Source organism: Myotis davidii, unplaced genomic scaffold, assembly GCF_000327345.1.
Source record: "Myotis davidii unplaced genomic scaffold, ASM32734v1 scaffold69, whole genome shotgun sequence".
Taxonomy (NCBI): Eukaryota; Metazoa; Chordata; class Mammalia; order Chiroptera; family Vespertilionidae; genus Myotis; species Myotis davidii.
This window is the reverse complement of record NW_006300363.1, coordinates 1,179,565-1,200,433: the sequence shown is the minus strand read 5'-3', so window position 1 is coordinate 1,200,433 and position 20,869 is coordinate 1,179,565. Positions and strand designations below refer to the sequence as shown.

The window sequence follows — 20,869 nt, the reverse complement described above, 5'->3', positions numbered from 1 at the left end:
GTTGTTTAAATTAAAAGTAAATTTAATTTGTGTTTTGAGTCTTAATTTGCAAATAGAGGATAAGACTTCTAAATCTTAAAGGAAAATAACTTCTGAAATTGACTGCAGCATGCGTGTCTGGAGAAATGAATGCTATAGCTTTAAGATATGGTAGTCTGGTGATTCATTGCACGAAACGGTTTGGAGCAGGCTCCTACTGTTAGCTTTTTTGAAGATGGATTCTCACGCCGAAAATAACACAACATATTCTAGATAACAGCAGTTTTTTCCACTGAAATCCACCAAAACTGAAGAAAAATCCAAGTGACTGTTCTTAGCAGCTGTGTGGCCTGGAGTTCACTGGGGAAGCTGGCTTCCTGCAGTCCCCTATTCATCACCTGCTTCAAAGACAGCCTGGCTGGCTATAGTTTGCAGGCCAGGTAGGGTGCCATTGTGCACAGTCTGGGAGGATTAATATCAAAGCTGCGGCAACCAGGCCCTTGGTCTCTGGCTGCCATTCAGTCTTGCAGGGAGAGGCTCAGACTGGCCAAGGTCACAGTCTCCAGTGTGGAGTGGACTGGGAAAGGATCCTGAGAATAGAATGCTTTTTATGAAATCATGGCGCAAGCTTGCAGCACAGCAGGTGCCCTTCTGGAACACATAACATCTGTTTATGTTGGTATACCGTAGCTGACAATGAGATAATAGAGCTTTGAAATTTATCATTTTATTTTTAAAAAGACAACTGTATATACAATAATCCAGATGCGTATTTAGCTCCGATCTTTTATTTAAAAATCAAAAAGAAAACTGACCGATTTAATTGCTGCTCATACGCTTATATATTTAAGCAAAAAGCAAAGCATACGGACTATTAACCATTTATAACCATTGCTGATCAGTAATACCCAAATTCATGGGGAGGAAATACCTAGCATTCAACATAATTTTTTTTCCAAAATTCAGGCATTTTGTGTCAACAGATTGCAGAAGGATTTACTGAATATGCCCAACTGTCTTGAATATTAGGAGATTTGGGTAAACCTTCCCCACTCCTCCCCCAAAAATGAGAGTATTCAAGGGTGAGGTAATAATGACGCAAAAATAAAATTTTGAACTTGGTCAAATTAGGGAAAAATTAAGCTGTCCATGAGTTGTCATGACGACAAGGATGTTCTGTTGATGAACTGTCCTCCTCATTGTCCAATCAGATAGTAGAGCTGAAGCTGGAGCATGAACAGGAGAAGACGCACCTATTACAGCAGCATAACGCAGAGAAGGATAGCCTAGTCCGAGACCATGAACGGGACATTGAAAACCTGGAAAAACAGCTTCGCGCTGCCAATATGGAGCACGAAAATCAAATTCAAGAGTTCAAGAAACGAGATTCACAGGTAATTACCAATAATATTTGATAAAACGGGCATCTTTTTAAAAAGTCATCAGCGTTTCATGTTTTCTTATTATTCTTGTTGACGCACGCTGTTTGATCATTTGCAAAACTGACATATAAATGTGATTTTTTTTTTGTTTTCTTCCCTCCACCCCCCTCCCCCCGCCCTTGTTTTAAGGATGAATAAGGCTTTAACTACAGAAACCACAGGTAGCCAGATTAAAAATCCCATAGTGTGCTATAACTTGGCCCCTTTTTTATAATCTTGTCTCAGTTCCTTTCATGATGGATTTTTTAAAGGTATCTGCCCCTTACCCCTCCCCTCAGCCTTAGCAAATCCCTATGTAATATATCAGCCTCACTCCTTGCTTTTTGTTTTAATCTCTGTAGGTAATCAAGCAGCTGTTTTAATATTTGCTTTTGCTTCCTAGTGTTGCTTTTTCCCCATTAGACTTTATATCTGATTAGATCCCTCAGATGGTAATTGATAAAAATGACTCCAGCGAAAGGCTGTTTCCCATCAGGTCTGTTGCTTTTTCCTTCGTGCACATACACATGCCTCCTAGCCTCCATCTCTGTCGTCCCTGTTGGAAGCCATTTGGCAGAATAACCCCCAGCTGTGGTAGCATTTGACTCTTCAGACTTACGGATGAAATGTGCACTGTCAGCATGAAAAATTATCTTTATAAATTTCAGATGAAAAAAATTCTTACTGAGCGTGTGTCTTTGTAGTGCAATACATTCTATAGGGTATACAGGGTGGGGAAAAAGTAGGTTTACAGGAGTTTGTATGGGAAATAACACAGTAATTAATAAATAATAATATAAGAATAAACTGTGTTTTGTGTACTCATAACTAGAAACCTACTTGTGCCCCACCCTGTATATAATCAAAGGCCTTTAGTGTATCCTCTTGAGGTGATTGCTGTGAAATTTTATTGAAGAAAAATTGAAGAGCAATTGATAACAATAAAGAGATCATTTTATTTTCTAATACAACCATATAATATACTAAGCTGAAATAGCTCTTTTCCCATTAAAATTTAACCATATTATCCATACCACACATAAGCTTCTTCCTAGTTATTCTTCCTCCCCAAATAATATAATTTTTGAACAATGAAGTAAACCTTCCATTTGTTTTAATATGTGTTTATACAAATTTATAATTATCTAAACATGAAAATACAACTGATTAAACATGTTAATTTCTTGAATGGAGGGTGGGAGGCAGTAAAGCAAAGAATGGGAGTTATTGGTTATTTTTCATTTGACCTTGAGTCTTTAACTTTCGGATAATGACTGGGCAATATAGATATACTCAGCACAGCCTTTTTTGTGTGTCAATAATCTACATTTACATGAAAACTATTTTCAACTTGTTTTATGGGGTTTGCTGACTAAGTATGTAGTCATTATAGTAGCCAGAGTATGAGAATACTCAGGCAGTTCCTAGGAAATAAATGGGTATTATATTTCTGCCACCATCCAATTACAGCTTTTATAAAATCTATGCTGATATTTTTATTGTTACTCGTACAATTTGTTAAGGATATTTTCAAAATTCATTTCTCCTTCAGAGATGATACTAAGTCTACCATTGTCTTGTGTGATGTTAGAGTTGTGAGTCAGTGTGGTGCCTGTGTGCCAAGTAAAATTGAATAATTGATACAATAAAATCCATTAATTTATATCACTTACTACTATTTTAATGGTGTTGTAGAAAGCCAACACAAGTGGCAGTCAAATTTAATGGAAATCTTTGTGACTTTGGCATATGTCGTATCTGCCATGTATAGGGTGCGGTCCATCCAATGGTAACAAAAGGGAAATTTTAGAATTGTCCCATATAATTAAGGGATAGTATAATAAGGTTATTAATTGAATTTCTTCTAATTGAAATATTAAGTATGAGGACCATGTGACTTCTTCAAATGCTATATTATACATAGGATTATGTTTCTCATATTTTGCGTCTTTCTTGAAACAATTGGAATTGCTGTCCTGGGAATGCTAAGAAGCAATGGAAATGGGCTAAATGCATTCTTGATCAAAATGAAAAGGATTACTATATAATATGTTACATAATTAGTTAATTTTAGAGAATATGTTTTTTAAAAACTTTATCAATGTTATATTTTTAAAAATCTTATCATATATGCCAAAAATGATAATGCTTTGCAATTATTTTGGGTTATTCTTTGAGGCTATTGTTTCAAAGTTTCCTTCAGATAAGTCCTAAATTTCCCAAATATATCTTGTCATGATTGTGCTCTAAATAATCTAATTTATAATGCCTTTTCAGTCCTGAATTCCATTCCTAGATCTCAAAAAGACAAAGTGGGCATATATTTTTTAAAATAGATCTTTTTTCAAGTCACTATTTTGTGGTTTGATGCAGAACAAACACAGGTGTCTTAAATGTTGGATTGTCTGACTTTTAATTTTAGTTCCAGAGAGGTTTGATTTTCAGTTCACGTTTGGCTGCTTCCGTTAACAATGGAGGCCATTTTGTAGAAAGGACTAGTTGAAATACTGAACCACAGAGGACCCGTGGAATAGCTACGTGGATACTATGGCTTTGTTTGCTGCTTTTCTTCCATCAGATTGTTGAGTACATACAGTATGTGAAAAATTGTATACTAAATATATGGTATACTTTTGGCCTTTCTAAAGGGTTGATATATTGCATATTGATAATCAAATCATTATTATATAGTTACCTACCATAAGGTGAATCATATATATCAACTAAGAAGTACTTTTTGGTGAATACGCTATATATAGGTTGGTTGTTATTCAAGTAATTTCTGTTATAAAGAAATGATAAGATATAATAATGCAACTAAGGGCAATTAACCATTCCCTTCATTTTATTTGGTGCATTTAGCTAATTATTCTATGCATATATTATATTTATGTCATATACCTTGATTTTCACTGCTGTGATTTGCTGAAATGCACATTAATTTACCACCCTCATGTTTAGTCTGGTATCTACTTAAGGTCATAATGTTTAAGAAAAAGCATCTAGATTAGTAGATATCAACACAGAAATTCACAACGTCAGTTTCTCATTTGTCAGATCCCTTTTTGAAATTATTTTGAAGAAGGATTGGATTGATCCAATCATGTTTTTAATACAAAGAGAACTTATTTTTTTTATTAAGATTCTTCTAGGAAACTTCTAACATGATAGTTCTGCATGTAATTCTTGCTTTGCTACTGAACTGTGATGCAATAAAAGAATTTCTACAATTTACCCCTTTGAATTAGAAGAAAAACAGAACATAGGTTCCTTGATCTCTTCATTGTTCTTTTAGGACCTGAACCATTTAGAGAATGCTTGATCTTTTATGTTTGTTGCCAAAGTGTCTGAGACTGTTACAGAGACCTTTGTGATTCGCCCCAGAGGTGGTGTCACCATCTTAGGACAGTTGTCTATGAGGTACAGACAAATCAAGGAGTCAGGGGACCACAGCTGCCACTGTGAACTACCATCAGTATAATGCAGATGAGGTACAACAGTCCTGAAGGTTATAGTGACATCTGAATATATAGACTTTGTATCTAGTAAAAGGGGTCCTGCCAGACATTGGCATCTCAATGCCTTTGTGGATTCCCTAAATTGAGAATTATGATTCTAAGAGGAAAAACTTTTACAAAATAGTGGACAGATCACCTTGATTTTGCCATATTGGTTCACAGTAAAGTGGCTGCACCTATTACTGATTCTAAAATGTGGTGTTTTCAGAAAAGCTCTTCTTCCTCCCTTCTGTTTACCAAAAATTTTTTCAAAAAAGTGAAAACCATTTTAATTTTTAAAATTATATCTCAATAATATTATTTCACATGAATTTGGGAATCTGGGTACAAGATCAAAGTCTCCATTAATGAACTGAGCATGGGTATGTGCAGTGGATTAACACTAGCTTTTATTCTTTCAAGATAGCCTAAGGACGAATTTAACAAGATGGATGTTCTGAACACTGGGCTTTTAAGCATTTTTCTATTGAAAATACTTGATTTTAATTTCTTTATATGCCAGCTACTTTCAAAAAGTATTTGAGAAGCAGCATTTTATGATAAATACATGCTTAGACAGGTAAAATATTATTGAAAATAATTAAGCAATAAATGATATTAACCACATCAGAAAATCCATACTTTAAAAAAAATGCTTCAGTTAAGTACAAGTTTGAGCTCTGAGCTTGACTAGAAGCCATAGCAAAAAGGAAAACATGATGAATTATGTGATTCTAATTATCTGATGAAAAAAATCATACCAGTTCATGTTTTTCTTTTCCTAGCTCTCAATTTAGAGAGAAATTTTTGATATGAGACTTAAAATAAAGGACACTGACTAATGTAACTGATTATGTTCGCTGTGTGTTAAAACATTTGGAAATAAAACCTGGTGGGAAAACCTTAGGTTCTTTAATTACTTTCAAAAATATAATTATTAGCTTTTATTTTTATATGCCAAACTTTTACTTTAATTTATTGAGAATTCAGTTATTCTCAACATCAAACAACAGCTACTTTGAAAGATCCAATTTTTAGATACTTAAATCAAAAGAAAGCATATTTTAAGTCACAAGCCTAGCAAACGCTAGCACTATTATTATATTACTTCCAGAAACCCTTGCAAAATGTCTGGAGGAAGAAAAAACTAGGAACATGGCTAGCTTGGAAATGGTTTAAAAGTTAATGCCCTGACGTTAATTTCCCAGTGTGTTAGTACTCTCTCTCTCTTATCTCTGATTCTCTTGTCCTCTGGATTGATAACATGGAAAACTATATGAAATAATAAAATCAAGTGGTAATTTGGTCCAGGAGTGTAGAATATTTGTACCAGTACTGAAATGATTCACATCCTACCTACATAACCAAAATAGTATTTCATCATCAATATTTACTCACTAATAGCATTTGTTTGGTTTTGAGGTAGTAAATATTTTTATTTCTTTGGGTCAAACGGGACTGATTGCTTGGATATTAGCATAGCCCTGCTTTGTGTTCCCTGCTTCTCCCTAGCGACACCACCATCACATCAGAGTGGTTGCCTGGCCTTCCAGCTGTGCACACACCACCCTTTGATACTCATCCCCTGGCACCCTGTGCTATTTGGAGGAGTGGAATTCAGTGGGTTTTAAGTATTAAGTGGGGTTTGCTGCAATGTACATAATTTTTCTATTTTTAATTGAATGTATTGGGATGACATTGCTTAATAAAACCATACAGGTTTCAAGTGCACAGTTCTGTAATAATCATCTACACCCTGAATCGTGTGCTCACCACCCAGAGTCTAGTCTCCTCCCGTCACCATTTATCCCCCCTTTACCCTCTTCTGCTCCCCACTCTCCACTTTCCCTCTGGTAATCACCACCATACTGTTGTCTGGGTCTGTGGGTTTGTTGTGTTTTTTGCTTAATTCCTTCACCTTTTTCATATGTTTAATGTCAGACATTAGAAGAGTTGGTGGGAAAATGTTTTGAACAATTCACTTTAGTATTTCACAAATAATGGACTTGTGGTAAAACCACACATTACAATTTTTAATTTATTTTTTTTAGATGACGTTTCATAGCCTCCTTGGAGTGCATAGTATGAAGATAGCCCAAGAACTTTCTGTGTACATTTAACATATAGAGGTTTTCCTAACTAAGCCACTTTTAAAAGCCTGTGGGGGAAATAATGTTTTTCTGACATCAAAAGCAGAGGGATACAGAATTTTCCAAATAGGACCAAAGTCCTTCTCCTGTTTAGACATAGATGCTTGGATGGGGAGATCTCATTTTATTAGCAGTGATGTGTCTAACATTACATATGAATTCAATATGTTTTGTATTCATATATTATTATATGTATTACTATGTATAAGAATACTATTTCTTAGCTACATAACTAGGAGAAAATATAGGAAGATGCCCTTTCAGGTAAAGTTTACATTTTTTTGTAGTTCACCAGTTTTCTTTTTCCATTATAATTCTATAATTATTTCGATCTTATAAACACAAGATTAGCTAGCATAGATACCTATAATTAAACTATTTTAAATAATTCAACTTGGTCCTCATTGTGGAGGAAATTATATTAAATTTAAAAGCAAAAAATAATAGGCTGAGCTCAAGAAACTGATTTCTCTAAGAATGATCCATTTGCAGAAGTATTATACAGTGTATCCTTGGTCCTGTGCATAGTTTTTAAATGTGGCAGTTACCATGGAAACCACATTCTATGGCATGTGGTCCACTTTCAGATAAAGAATATTCTTTTTAAAGACAAACCTTCCAAATAACATATAAAGTATTCCCTTTGAATTAGCAACCTCATGTCAATTAATAATGCTTGCTTTAAAAATCTATCTTTTGTTCTCATTCTACTTAATAGGTTTCTTAGAAATATTAATAGTGTTCTTGAAGGAGCAATAATTCAATGCTGGAGATACTGAAAATAGGGGATATAATGTGATAACTGCAGTGGTGAAAATTGGGGAGACTGCAGGGGAATACCAACCTTTGTATACACTATGTTCTGCCAGGCAAGGAGCTTCTACCTACATCTAGTGTCTAAGCATCCAGCAATAAAATAGATAAGTAATCTAAAGAGATGAGCACATCCAATTATTTTCATTTTACAGATAAAGGACCTGTGGTTCAAGGACATTCTCTTGCTCAAGGTCACAGGACTAGCAAGACGGGGCGTCTTAATCTTCATTCAGTATTCTTTATCTCACAGCCTCTCTCAAGAAAGACTGTAGAGTTTTCAGAGACTCAGACATGGCAGAAAGGAACAGGGTTCTGTGTGCATCTCTGCCTCGCATGGAGGCAGACACTGGTGCTCTTTGTTCCCCATGCCGAGATTCCCATCACAGTTTGCTTTGCTTTTGGTGATTTGCCATCCTTGGTGTTGCTGCAAAGTCATAATTGAATCATGCTGCTTGCGTCCCAGTTTTAGTAAGCAGTACCTTCTAGAACAGGGGTGGGCAAACTTTTTGACTCGAGGGCCACAATGGGTTCTTAAACTGGACCGGAGGGCCGGAACAAAAGCATGGATGGAGTGTCTGTGTGAACTAATATAAATTCAAAGTAAACATCATTACATAAAAGGGTACGGACTTTTTTTTTTTTAGTTTTATTTATTTCAAATGGGCCGGATCCGACCCGCGGGCCATAGTTTGCCCACGGCTGCTCTAGAACCACACTGAGTTTTTACACTTATGTGTTTACAGCAGCAACAACAAGTATTTAATATGCTTCCTGTGTGCCATGCTCTCTGATAGGTTTGTTACATTGCATCATCCCATTCAATCTTACCAGTACCCTGTAAGGGTTGTATTTCCCATGGAAACTCTGTTTTGACCTTACATGGGTCAGAAGATGACCACATGTATTTCCAATTTATCGGAAAAAGATTCAGAAAACGTAAGTAAAGTGCCCAGGGTTATATAACTAGTGGTTAATGTAGCTGAGACTCAGGGCAAAGGCCCAGGCCCCATAAGCCTGCTTAAGTATAAGCTCGTTGTCTCTGAATTTCATTTATTCTGCAAAAATGCCATTACATTTTCAATTTTGGGTTGTTAATACATTGCTAGATTTATAATACTGATACCCATAACTCAGACCGTATAAATCCAAGTCGAGTTGCCACCAATAGTTTGAATCTTTCTCCAAAGCCATGAGCCAAGGCTAATTAAACTCTGAAGAGTTATGTATTTCTTAACATTTTATTTGGAATAGAATTCTTTCCCACAGATTTCAGAATTTATAGATTGGAAAAATGAATATTTTGTTTTAAATAGATTTGCTTTATGTTTTCACATTATCCTATCCTAGAGGCACGGTGCACAGATTCGTGCACTAGTGGGGTCCCTTGGCCTGGCCTACGGACATCCCCCGAGGGGTCCCGGATTGTGAGAGGGCACAGGCCAGGCCAAGGGACTCCACCAGTACACCATCAGGGCAGGGGAGGGCTCCAGGTCATGTCTGGCCCATCTCACCCAATCCTGATCAACTGGACCCCAGCAGCAAGCTAACCTACCGGTCAGAGCGTCTTCCCCTAGTGGTCAGTTTGCATCATAGTGACTGGTTGAATGGTGGAACAAATGGTTGGACAAAAGCCTAAGATGCTAAATGTCTGACCATTCAACTGTTCGACAATCGAGAGACCCCACTGGTGCACGAATCTGTGCGCTGGGCCTCTTGTTACTGAAATAAGAAGGTATGTCCTGAATAAGACTCTAGTAATCTTTTAGGTCAATGGGGGTCTACCATACAAATCTCTATAAAAATTGCATTGGAATTTGCATTTAGTACTGGTGAATAGGGTTTGTTGTGAATGGTTTATTATGGGTGAAGGTCTGTTATAGGCACATATTAATTTGGAATATTACATATGACCCATTCATTTTATGGAATGAATCTTTAAGTCTCAAAGACCTCAATGTCAGTATTTTCCCCCTAAAGAAGCCCATGTATTTTGTTTCATTGCATGACAACAGATAATCAAAAAACTTTCAGAAGTGAGGTCAAGTAAGTTCAAGCCTAGGGACTTTCTCAATAGTAATACGAAGAACAATTAGAAAACATGATTCTTTTAGAATCCTCAAAAACAAGTTAATGTTGATGTAAATTTGGCTTAATTGTAGAGTTATTTTAGTCAAAATGGAAAGTCTTCAGTTGACTTCATTTTTTTATATAAAATACCCCAGAGATAAATCTTTATTCCACAGGCTGAATGTCAGTCCCATTGACATGAGGAAGAATCCAGTCAGTTATTTTTAGCGTATCGCTCTTGCTTCTCCTCTTCACCCTGGCCTCAGTGTAATTACTAAGAATGTTGGCAGAAATTACCTTTAAGGAAATATTGGGTGAATAACTCTCCTTCCTTGATGTCTTCGAAAAGTCATCTTTGGCTTTCTGACTCAGCCAGTTCTTTAAGGGACATCTCTGATGTCTTTATTTGTATATTCGAGGTGATTTTTTGTGACAGAGAGGTTGAAGCCCACGTGCAAGAAATGATTGGCCAAATGATGATATCATCCCATGTTCAAAGGGCTGGCAAATTGAAGCTTATTACACTGTCATTCTGTCTTCCATTCAGAACTAATTGGAATCATGCCTGGTTGCATGAAACTAAAGATATTTAACACCTGAGTGTTTTTCATGAGAAAAAATGACAGGGATTGATGTCAGAGAGACCTTGAACTCCTGTTTGGGGAAGAGAGGGAGGCATTACATGAAAATAATAGTCCGTTTTCAAACTACTTAACATTTGTGTGCAGAAAACATTTGAAAAATCTTGTCATCAGGAGGAAACCTTTCAGTAATAAAAATTGGCCTCGTTGATACCTAAAGCATTGAAACTGGTAGATTAATGTGAACCTTGAGATAATGTTTTTCAGTTGAAACAAATATTAAAATTCAATGAAATTATTTTTCTTGTTTGAAAAATTATTTTAAATTCCTGTCTGACCTTTCGAGTAATTTTGGGTATTTGTATACTGGAGGTTGGGGAGAGATTACAAGAAATCAGAAAGAAACAATACACAATTAGACTTGCAAGGTTTGAGAACGTGCATTATTTTTCTGGCTCATTTTGATTTGTTTTGTTTAGATGTGAAATCAAGGCCTGAACTTAGTAGTTATATTTGAAAGTGAGTTAATGAATTAATTCCTTAGAGAATGAAGTTGGCTGAGGTATGTGGCATGGGTCTGGGGTCTCTTGTTAGTGGGACCTTGGCAATGCAGCATTAGTCTCGAGGTGTATGTGTGTGTGCGCATGTGTGCATATTATCGCTCTGTGGCCCAGAGGAGCTTTCAGTAAACATGGAACCAATAGTCCAGCCAGGCTTAGCATCTCAAAACAAGGGAATTTTCTAGTAGAAGTACTTGAAAGTGCAGGTCTTTAAAAAGGTTATAATTAAACTAGTGATTCATTCATCTTAAGTTTGCTCTTTAAGTCAGTATTTATTAATGAAACAAACCCCAGATCACTAAGGTCAAGTGGAACCTTATTTATTTTGTTATTTGCAAAGATGTCATTTAATGTTCAAAATGCATGTGTTCACCAAATGTTTTCTGAAAACATTTTTTGTAATGTAAACGCTATCCTCACTTGTTGGGCAAATTTTATAATGGCTCCAGATAAAATAATGTTGGCGTGCGCAACGAGAGAAGTAGAGTGTGAGGGTTGAAAACTTTTTGTTCTTCAATTATTCAAAAACGACTGCCAAAGCTGTCGTAGACGAAAGCCATGAGTTGGGGAGGTACAGTGTGTTCTCTTACTGTGGATGTCAATCCTGAGAAATGCAGATGTGCAGATGCTGGTCAGACTCTGGGAAACGTGGAGACACGCACTCTTGTACTTCTCCCTCTCCAGCCTTCTCTAGTGACATGCAGTGAGCATCAAGGTCTAGTGCCATAAAGTTGGTATTTCCTAAAAAAAAAAAAAAATTCTCCAATCCAAAAATGAGGATTTCAATTTGAATCTCATTGTTCCATATTGATACTGACAAAATGGAACTGTGTACTTGAACATCTGTATAATTGTGACTCTCAATAATATATAACTCAAGTTTACTTCCACATAAGTTTTCCTATCTGTAAAACTTGGGTAGAATTCTGTATGGGGTATTGCCTAAGACATAGACTTTATTCAACTAGGTTTATTTATTCAATTAAAACTTTTTGAGTGCTGCTTGATGCCAGGCCCTGGGGCCAGCTGCACACCTTAGGAGGTGCTTTTCCCATCCTGGTGTGGCCCCAGAGTTGTGTAGGGCATGGCCGCTATGGCCTTACGGGGGATTCCTTCTGTGGGGACAGCAAAGACAGATTAGCCCTCTTCTCCAAAGAAACATCCACTTGAATTGGGGAAGACAGATGGTAGCACACAAGAACCAAAGGAACAGAGAGCATCTCGAAGCAGTGCCGGTAGGTGGAGAAGTATAGTGGGGAGATGGGACACGGGGACAGATGATTGTGCCAGCTGGCCTCAGAGAAAGCTCTCCAAGGAAGCGCTGTCTAAGCTGGGGGGCGTTGGGGGGAAGCCAGCCAGCCTGAGGGAACAATGGGGGCAGAGACTCTGTAGGAGGGTAAACTGGGTGTGCAGGAGAAATGAGAAAGGAGGCCTGTGTGGCACGAGTGTGGCAGGTGCAGGGCAGGGAGGGCCTTTGAGGAGTTGGATTTGATTTTAAATGTGATTGAAAGACAGAGGCTTTTAAGCAGTAAGGTGGCATGATCTGACTCAGATGTTTAAAAGGCCATCGCGGCTGCTGCGTACCGTCCTGGATGCCTGTGTGACATACATATTTGAGTCAGTGGGACCTGCTGCTGGGTTAAGTGTGGGGAGTGAGGCAGAGAAGAGTTCTCTAAAGTCTTGGTTTGAGCAGCTTGATAGATGGTGGTATTAAATATGAGATGATTAGGGGGGAATAAAAGCAAAGGCAAGCATTCCGTTGTTGACAAGGCTAAGTTTGAGCTACATCTTAAACATCCAGATGGAGATGTGTCGGGCAGGCAGTTGGATATGCAGGTCAAGATTCCAGAAAAGTGAATTTGGACGTCATTGGCTCATAATTAAAGTATGGACCTGGATACAATTACCCATTTCTTAGCCAATGTGAAGACACAGATGCTGACTTGAGGTCAGGCTCCACCCCTTCCTGGCTCTCTCAACCCAAGTCACCCACTTTCTATCTCCTGTCATCATTTTCCACATCTGTAACATTCATTCATTCCTTGGGTGTCATTGGTTGAACTCCTAATTGTGTCAGGCACTATGCTAGACCTTGGGATATTAAAAAGGGAGCAATTCCCCCTTCAGCTTAGAGGCTGTTGGGGACAGGCCTTGTGCATCTGTCATAAAGGAGGGCGATATGATTTGTATCAACAGAGAGGAAAGGCCCGCCTTTACCAGAGACAGGGCACATCTTACCACACATCAAAGGCTGTGCAGCATAGAAGACAGTAGCACCCCTGATCAGAAGGACAAGCTATCCAGGCCCTCAAGTCCCCACAAGGGCATCTTTTTGCCAGTTATACCCTCTGACTGGGTGGTGATTTAATCAGGCCTTTTAAAATACTTTCTTCACTGTTCTGTGGCAGGAGGGAGATCAATACCCTCCCTTCCCCTTTCTACCCATGGAACCCTCACCTACATGCCTGCCTGACCCACCAGATGCATAAGGAACTGTAAAACCATCAGCATGAAGTAGACATTTATAGTCCGTGCCTTCTCCAGTGGGCCCAGCGTCCAGGCCTTCCACAGTTCCAGGCATTTATGTAGCAGGTGCAGGAAAGTGATCAAGGTGCTTTGGTTCTGAGTGAAGACATGGCAGTCATGTGGTATGGGGACATGGGGTCTGAGAAGGTGTCCAGAAAAGGTTGCATTAAAGGAGCTATCATATGCATTGAGTTTTAAAAAGAGTATATATTTGCTATGCAAATTAGACTAGGAAAAGCATTCTTAAAGGAGGAGTGGCATGCTCAGAACCTGGGGACGCTTTATACCGTGTGGAGAGGTCTGGCCCGGATCCCTTGAGCATGGTCTTCGTGTGGGGTTCATGCTGTCCATCTCTGCTGCCACTTCTGCCTCGTCCCTTCTCCACCACAATGTCCTGCTGGTGACACTGGTTGCCCCCTCTGGTCATTATTTGAAATAGGATTCTTGCAAGTAGGGCCCATTAGGAATAGGAAGAAAAAAAACAGAACTTCTTATTTATGTATGTTTGTATTAAATCTTTTAAAAATACCTGTTTGTGCAAATTTTATAAGTACGTAATGCATTAATATGGTAGTGTTACAGACTTATGCATATGCACACTGGTTGCATGCCCTGATTTTTATGATACGTGGGTCTAATAAAACGTTTAGAGATCATAACTGTAAACAGTCAGAAGTCAGAAGGATTTTCAGCAGAGGACTGAGAACTGGAAGGCAGCGAGGCTGGAGGTGGGTGACTGGTGAGCAGTCATCCCAGTGAGAGATGATCAGAGACTCAGTGGAGTCGCTGACAGGGAGGGAGAGAGACCTGGAGTCGCGGTTTGATGTGCCACCGGACACTTAGGTGCCGGTGTCACTTAGGCGAGTGGAAATGCAGAACTAAAGTTCAAAAGAGGGCTCTCGCTTGGAAATAGAGATTTGAGGTCACCTGGACGGATGGTAATGGATACCAGCGGGAAGATGAGCCCTCCTGAGGAGGGGATAGAATGAGAATAGATGAGGCTCAGTGCCTGAGGGAAGACGGAGGACATAGAGCTGGACAGGAAGACTGAGAAAGTGGGTCAGGAGTGAGAGGAAGAGAACTAGGAGAAAGTGGTTTGCAGGAGCCAGGGGGGTAAGCAGCAATGATACCCAGTTCCTGGACTGTTGTGAGAAATGGAAATGGGCAAATAGTTCTGAATCACCCTCTAAATGTTCGTTTATTTATCTTACTATGTGAACTGTGGCCACACAACCTAGACAGACTACTGCACCAAAGAACTGTCCTCAGCTGGACATGGACTTTGCAATCAGGGAGCCCATTTCAGAGATGGGAAGCCTGAGGCCCAGGTGAATGAAGCACTTGGGCACTTAGTGGCCTAGTCAGGTATGGTTTGCAGGCAATGCTGAGCCAGGCTTCCTTAGTGTTTGGGCACGACCAGCGACCCGCACAGCCCAGCACCTTGGGCCCAACTGCCATCTCTGGGAGCAGTGAGGGTCAGGGTCCCCAAGAGCCTTGTCAGGGGCACCCACAAAGATTTCCTGGCTCAGCTGGAGAAGCAGCCGTCCATTGTCAAGTCACCCAAGGAGGCAAACAGAGCCAGACATTGCCTGGGCCTGTGTAAGAGCTCAGAGGGAGAACATATCTAGTCCAGCATCAGCCACCAGGAGAAAGGAGATCACAGGGGCTCTGAAGCTGCCCCCAAAGGCCATATTCTCAATGAGTCACCAGGCTGTGGGAAAACTCCCACCCTGAACAGTCTGCAGCATGCCTGGATCCGTCAGCTACAATGCTTGAAATACCTCTAAGTCGAATTTCTCTGGACTGACACTCTCTCTTGCCTTTTCTTTATTTGCGGCATTTGCCTTGAGCAGGTGACTCATGCCTGCATTTAAAAATTCAAAATAAATATCAACAATAAAATGAATTTCGGAATCAGTAATTCATGAACACTTTTAAAGTTTAAATGATTAAAGAGGTATGGTAAGAAGAACGAATGATTTCTTTCAAGATGGAACGATATCTCTAAGGATTCCTTCATTTATCTCTTGGTTCATTCTTGATCTGTTGTATATACACCTTCATGTAGCAGTCACGGTGCTAAGAGGAGGTATAAAAACACAGGACGAAGGCCTCCCCTGGGAGGGTTCACAGCCTTGCCAGGCCGTTCAGCAAGTACCAGAGCATCGCAAATGCAACCAATCGTCACTGTCAGTCACTGTCACCGGCCACCTGCCCTTCCTCCCAGTCAGAAGGCTGTGTGAGCCTGAGGGCATGGGGGAAGTCTTCCTAGGAGGGGCTCTGAACATTGTTGCGGTGGAGAGGGGAACACCCGTCCTTGCCTCACATTGTGAAGTTAATTCTAATTAAATTGCTGTCATCAAGCTGAACTCCATTCCATTGAAGACATGGGAGTTTTGATGGATGGAAGTGTGTGCAGGAGAAGGATGAGGAACACTGTGGGAAGGTAACCTCCTGGTGGGATGCCAGGGGGGAGTGGCAGGCAGAGGCTTGGACTTCTGGAAGTGGGGGAGGAGACAAGGAAAAGATTTAGGAAGTGCAGACAAGGAGGCAGGGAATGCTTAAGGCAACCTTCCCCTTTGAAGTTGTGCCTTGGTAGTAATGCCCAAACTGTAGTCACTTAGACATAAGAGAGGAAACAGCCCCTCCCTTAGGAAAAGAAACCCCAAGATGCTCCTGTCCTCATGGAAAACTTGTGGGGAGGAGAGAGGACTGTAGTTCGGCTTGTGTAGGCCACTCCCCTGTGAGACCTGCTCTCCGGGTTGGAGGGCTCTGCTTACCCCTCGTGTCTGCTTCCCGGGTTTGTTGCCTGAGCCTGCTTGAGACTGATTCCCTCTCCTGCCCCAGTCCCTCTGCCCAGCTGCCTGCCTCGGTGTCCTTGTCGGACTGGCTGAGCGCCAGCTCCCAGAAGCAAACAGGTGCTGGCTTTGCCGTGGCCAGGCCGGTTGCCACCTAAGGGAGAGGGCAGTAGGCGTGAGCTATGGGACCTGGAACGGTGGGAAACTTCAACATCCCCTTCCGCAAGGACGGTCATTTTCTTTCAAAGGTGATTTTTTGTCTAGAGCAACATAAACATTTTCAACTAGGAATGAACTCGTTTTGTGTGTGTGTGTGTGTGTGTGTGTGTGTGTGTGTTTATTTTCAGAAAGGGACTGGAGCCCTGTGTTATGTGCTAGACTTTTTTTCCTGATTTCTGGGAAGAGATAGGTATCATCTCAGTTTTCACAAAGGGAGGACAGACCCAGGCTGCACAGCTCTTATGTGAAAGATTTGACTCCAAGGCTGTCTGACTTCAAAGCCCGTGACCTCTCTCTCCCCTGCACCTCGCCGTGATATAAATGACAGGCATACTGGTGGGGAAGCCTTTTTTTTCTTTCTTTTTTTTTGCTACTGCTCACTAGTGACTTGTGGTTAACATTCATGAATATTGTGAGGGTGGTTTCACAGAACAAATCAAATTGACATGTCAGAAGTACTTAGAAGGGCAAATAGTCTGGGGATCCTCTGAGTCCCTCCCCCAGATCCTAGCGGAGCGTCCCCAGGTCCCCAGCATTGTCCACGCAGCACCCCAGATCTCCCTTTCCAAGCAGGCGTGCTTGTCAAACTGTAGTCATGGCCGCAGTTTCCCCTGAGCAGCTCTGTCTCCTCTGAACCCGACGGCAGCCCATGGCTGTTTAGATTGAGCTCAGGAATGTTTTTATACATTCATTTGGTTTGACATGAGTTGGTGCACAAATTAATTATTCAGGCACATATTGCTCCGTGTACATGAGAAGAATGGAACTGCAGTGAGTCACATTCTAACGACTATATGTGAATCACAATGTTGCTAGCAATCAGACTATTAAAGAACAAAAGCTGGCAACATACAGTAACTCTGAATGCGGGCAGGCCCACAGAATTAGCATAAATATGTGAGGCAATCAGAACAGTTTTGGACTTCCTAGGAAAGTGTCCCTATGCTTATCTATTTCTACAAGAATGTGGACTAAACTATTCATTTAACCAAGTATAAAAATATGTCTGCTATGCAGTTATAATCATGTGCCATTAATCAGAAAATACTGCAGAAACTCTGACAAATTAAAAACACAAGGATGTGTCTGCAAGGCTTTTCTCAGCCATTAAAAAGCTGCTTCACCTCTCAGGCAAGCTCTTTTATGGCAACTTCTTGCTCAGTGTACTGACATCTTCAAAGGCTCTGACATCTGTTGGCCTTTGAACTACCATTAAAAAATATTATCCCATTTCCATTCTTTTATGCCCATTTTTTTAATTATAGCCCTTCTTTCAAGTTGGGAACATGGTTGGTTTAAATGATGCTGTCCTTTCGTTTTCAGCCACCCAGCTGCGGTTTGAATAAATTGATGTAGAATCAAAGGCGGGACTTTAAAGGAAAAAGGTTTGATGGACTTGGACTCCGAACCAGATGAGGTTTTATGATGAAAAGGGTTTAATCCCAGCACAGGCATTGCTTCTATCAGTTGAGCAGTACAAAGCAATTCATATATATAGGTTCACGCGAAATGATCTATTTTTTTTAACAGCACAGATCTCTTCAGGACTTGCAAATGTGGCATTAGCTAATATTCAGAGAGCTGACTTCCTTTCATCCACCAGGAGCTTATGATTATAGTACAGTCCTCGAATTGGAAATGAGAGCTGCAACACAGATTTAGAGCTGCGCTGTCTGATTTGTATTCAATATACATGTCACTGCGGGACAGGCTGGTCTGGGCCAAGCTGGTTCAATATAAGGAAAAACAGCTTCATCATCTGAGATCCTTAGTCATAATATCACCAGCTAATTAAGACAGCAATCTCATGACTATTAGGGAGGTGTTTGGTTGATTGGTATCTCTTAAAACTTGACAAGAAGGATTTGAAAATGCATCCTCTCTTTTGTTACATATTCTTCTTGCAGTGTTACTGTGTTCAGATGCATCGCAGGGTAATGAAGCGCAATCAGATAGCTGAAGCCACTTTTTCAAAAGGGGAAACAACATGTTTAAAGCAATTACTTAGGTTGCATTAAAATATTTTACCTCATTCGATTATTGATCTGGGAAAAAATCATTTATGAAAGCAGACTGGAACATTGTCTTTGCTCAGGAAACTATTGAATGATAAATATTGTCTTGAGCCAAAAAGTTAAGTAATTAGATAAGTGGTTGAGGATATTATTGCTTCTCTAATGTTTTTCAGTAACTAAACAAATAGTTTGTGTCCATTTAGTTTTTCCCTGCAGAGGCGGCCATGAGCAAAGGAAGCAGGGACATAATCAGCAAATGTCTCTCTTTTTAGTTCTTTGCTGAAAACCTCCATAACCAGCCAAGAGTGACTTTTGCTACAGATTCTGTGGTGTTAGAACCATACTCCTACATCGTCTAAAGTTCCTCTCTATAATTTATATTAAAATCTCCAAAAGGGAGGTCTGTATAGAGAATGTCTTTAATAGTGTTGTCTTCTGTTGCTGAGCATTGAGAGACTTTCTAGGTGCTTTGGTTCGTGAACTGAATTCAGTGTGCAGAAATCCTATTTTCATGCCATTGATGTGTTCCCACTAAGAGGACACATGTGGTAACTGTGTCATGATGTATGCGGTACCCAGAGCCATTGCTTGTTCTTTTAATCCATGTCCAATGGGTATGATGTTATAATTAAGGATAGTTGGCAGAGGGAACAGTCTGAGATCATCTTCAAGAACTTCTTTAGCTCTTTTCCAGGCAATAAATTAACATTTAAGAGATAAAATAATAAGATGATTGTTTGAAGCTATGTCTTCAGATGCATCGCAGGGTAATGAAGTGCAATCAGATAGCTGAAGCCACTTTTTCAATGGCCAATGGGAAAATGTACATACTTGCATATGTGCGCGTGTGCGTGAGTGCACACACACACACACACACACACACCCAGAATTATCTCTTTTTTCTGCATTGCCTCTGAAATTAATGTGTGAACTTGGCTTCATCTGTTCTTGTAAAAATAACACAAAGGGGGAAAACCCATCAGTTATAACAAAGCAGCATTGCTCTATGCTGCAGAGGGCTTTGGCCTTATTGTTTTCACCATAATATAAACCTTTTCATCTGAGATCAAGAGTGTGGAATTAATAAATATTGTTTGTTTATTAGGCAAAAACTCTGAGGGGGAACAACCAGGAGACTTGATCCCTTGAGTAAGAAAAGTTAAGACGTTTAACTAGAATTGACAGTGGTCACATGTCTCATGTTGTGGTCAGAGGTTGGAAACAGTCCTGCCCTCAGCGCTCCTTCCACCTGGAAATTACAAGGTGGCTAATTGCTTCTATCAAGCTTCTTCTAATTATAAATTAATGACCTCAGAAAGCTTTTATGACTCACTCCTTCCCAAATTTTACTTCATTTTGTCTTTTCACCTAGTGTTTCTGTAGATTTTCCTTTCTTAATGCTCAAGGATCATATTTTTGGACCCTGAGATCTTTTTGTACTTTTTCTATTTATTTCTTAGAGCATCTTGTTTTCATTTTACAGATACAATAATTTTTCTTCTCTCCAAGTTTATGAATTAGAATGTTTTTAGTACCATTATCTGAATTATCTCTTTTTTGCAGGATTGGTCTTTCTGTTTATCTTTATACTAGTGGTCCAGTGCACAAAATGTGTGCACTCAGGGGGATCCCTCAGCTTGCCTGCACCCTCTTGCAGTCTGGAAGCCCTTGGGAGATGTCAGACTGACAGCTTAGGCCCGCTCCATCAGTCAAATGGAGCATCGCCGTGGAGGTGGGAGAGGCTCCCGCCACCACTGCTGCGCTGGCCAACCGTGAGCCCAGCTTCTGGCTGAGTGGTTCTCTCCTTGTGGGAGTGCACTGACCATCAGGAGGCAGCTCCTGCATTGAGCGTCTGCCCCCTGGTGGTCAGTGCATGGCATAGTGACCAGTTGTTCCATCGTTCAGTCAATTTGCATATTAGCCTTTTATTATATAGGACTAAAGGCCCGGTGCATGAAAATTCATGCACTCGGGGGGTGGGGGGAGTGTCCCTCAGCCCAACCTGTGCCCTCTCGCAGTCCGGGAGCCCTCAGGGGTTGTCCGACTGTGGCTCCCCTGTGGGGAGCAGGCCTAAGCCACGGTTGGACATGCTTAGCGCTGCCATGGAGGTGGAAGAGGCTCCCACCGCCACCACTGCGCTTGCCAGCATTCAGACCAGCTTGTGGCTGAGTGGTGCTCTCCCTGTGGGAGTGCATTGACCACTAGGAGGCAGCTCCGGCCCCACCCTCTGATCTCCCCTC

The 20,869-nt window shown here is 40.3% G+C and overlaps 1 protein-coding gene across 1 annotated transcript in view; it reads left to right on the top strand.

Moving 5' to 3' along the window:
- The window catches only part of CEP112 (centrosomal protein 112kDa), a 353,141-nt gene that overhangs the window by 148,736 nt on the left and 183,536 nt on the right, over positions 1-20,869 (top strand). Inside the window, exon 20 of the mRNA XM_015572412.1 lies at positions 1,191-1,373. Coding sequence (XP_015427898.1) covers positions 1,191-1,373 — 183 coding nt within the window. The remainder of the gene's footprint in view (positions 1-1,190; positions 1,374-20,869) is intronic.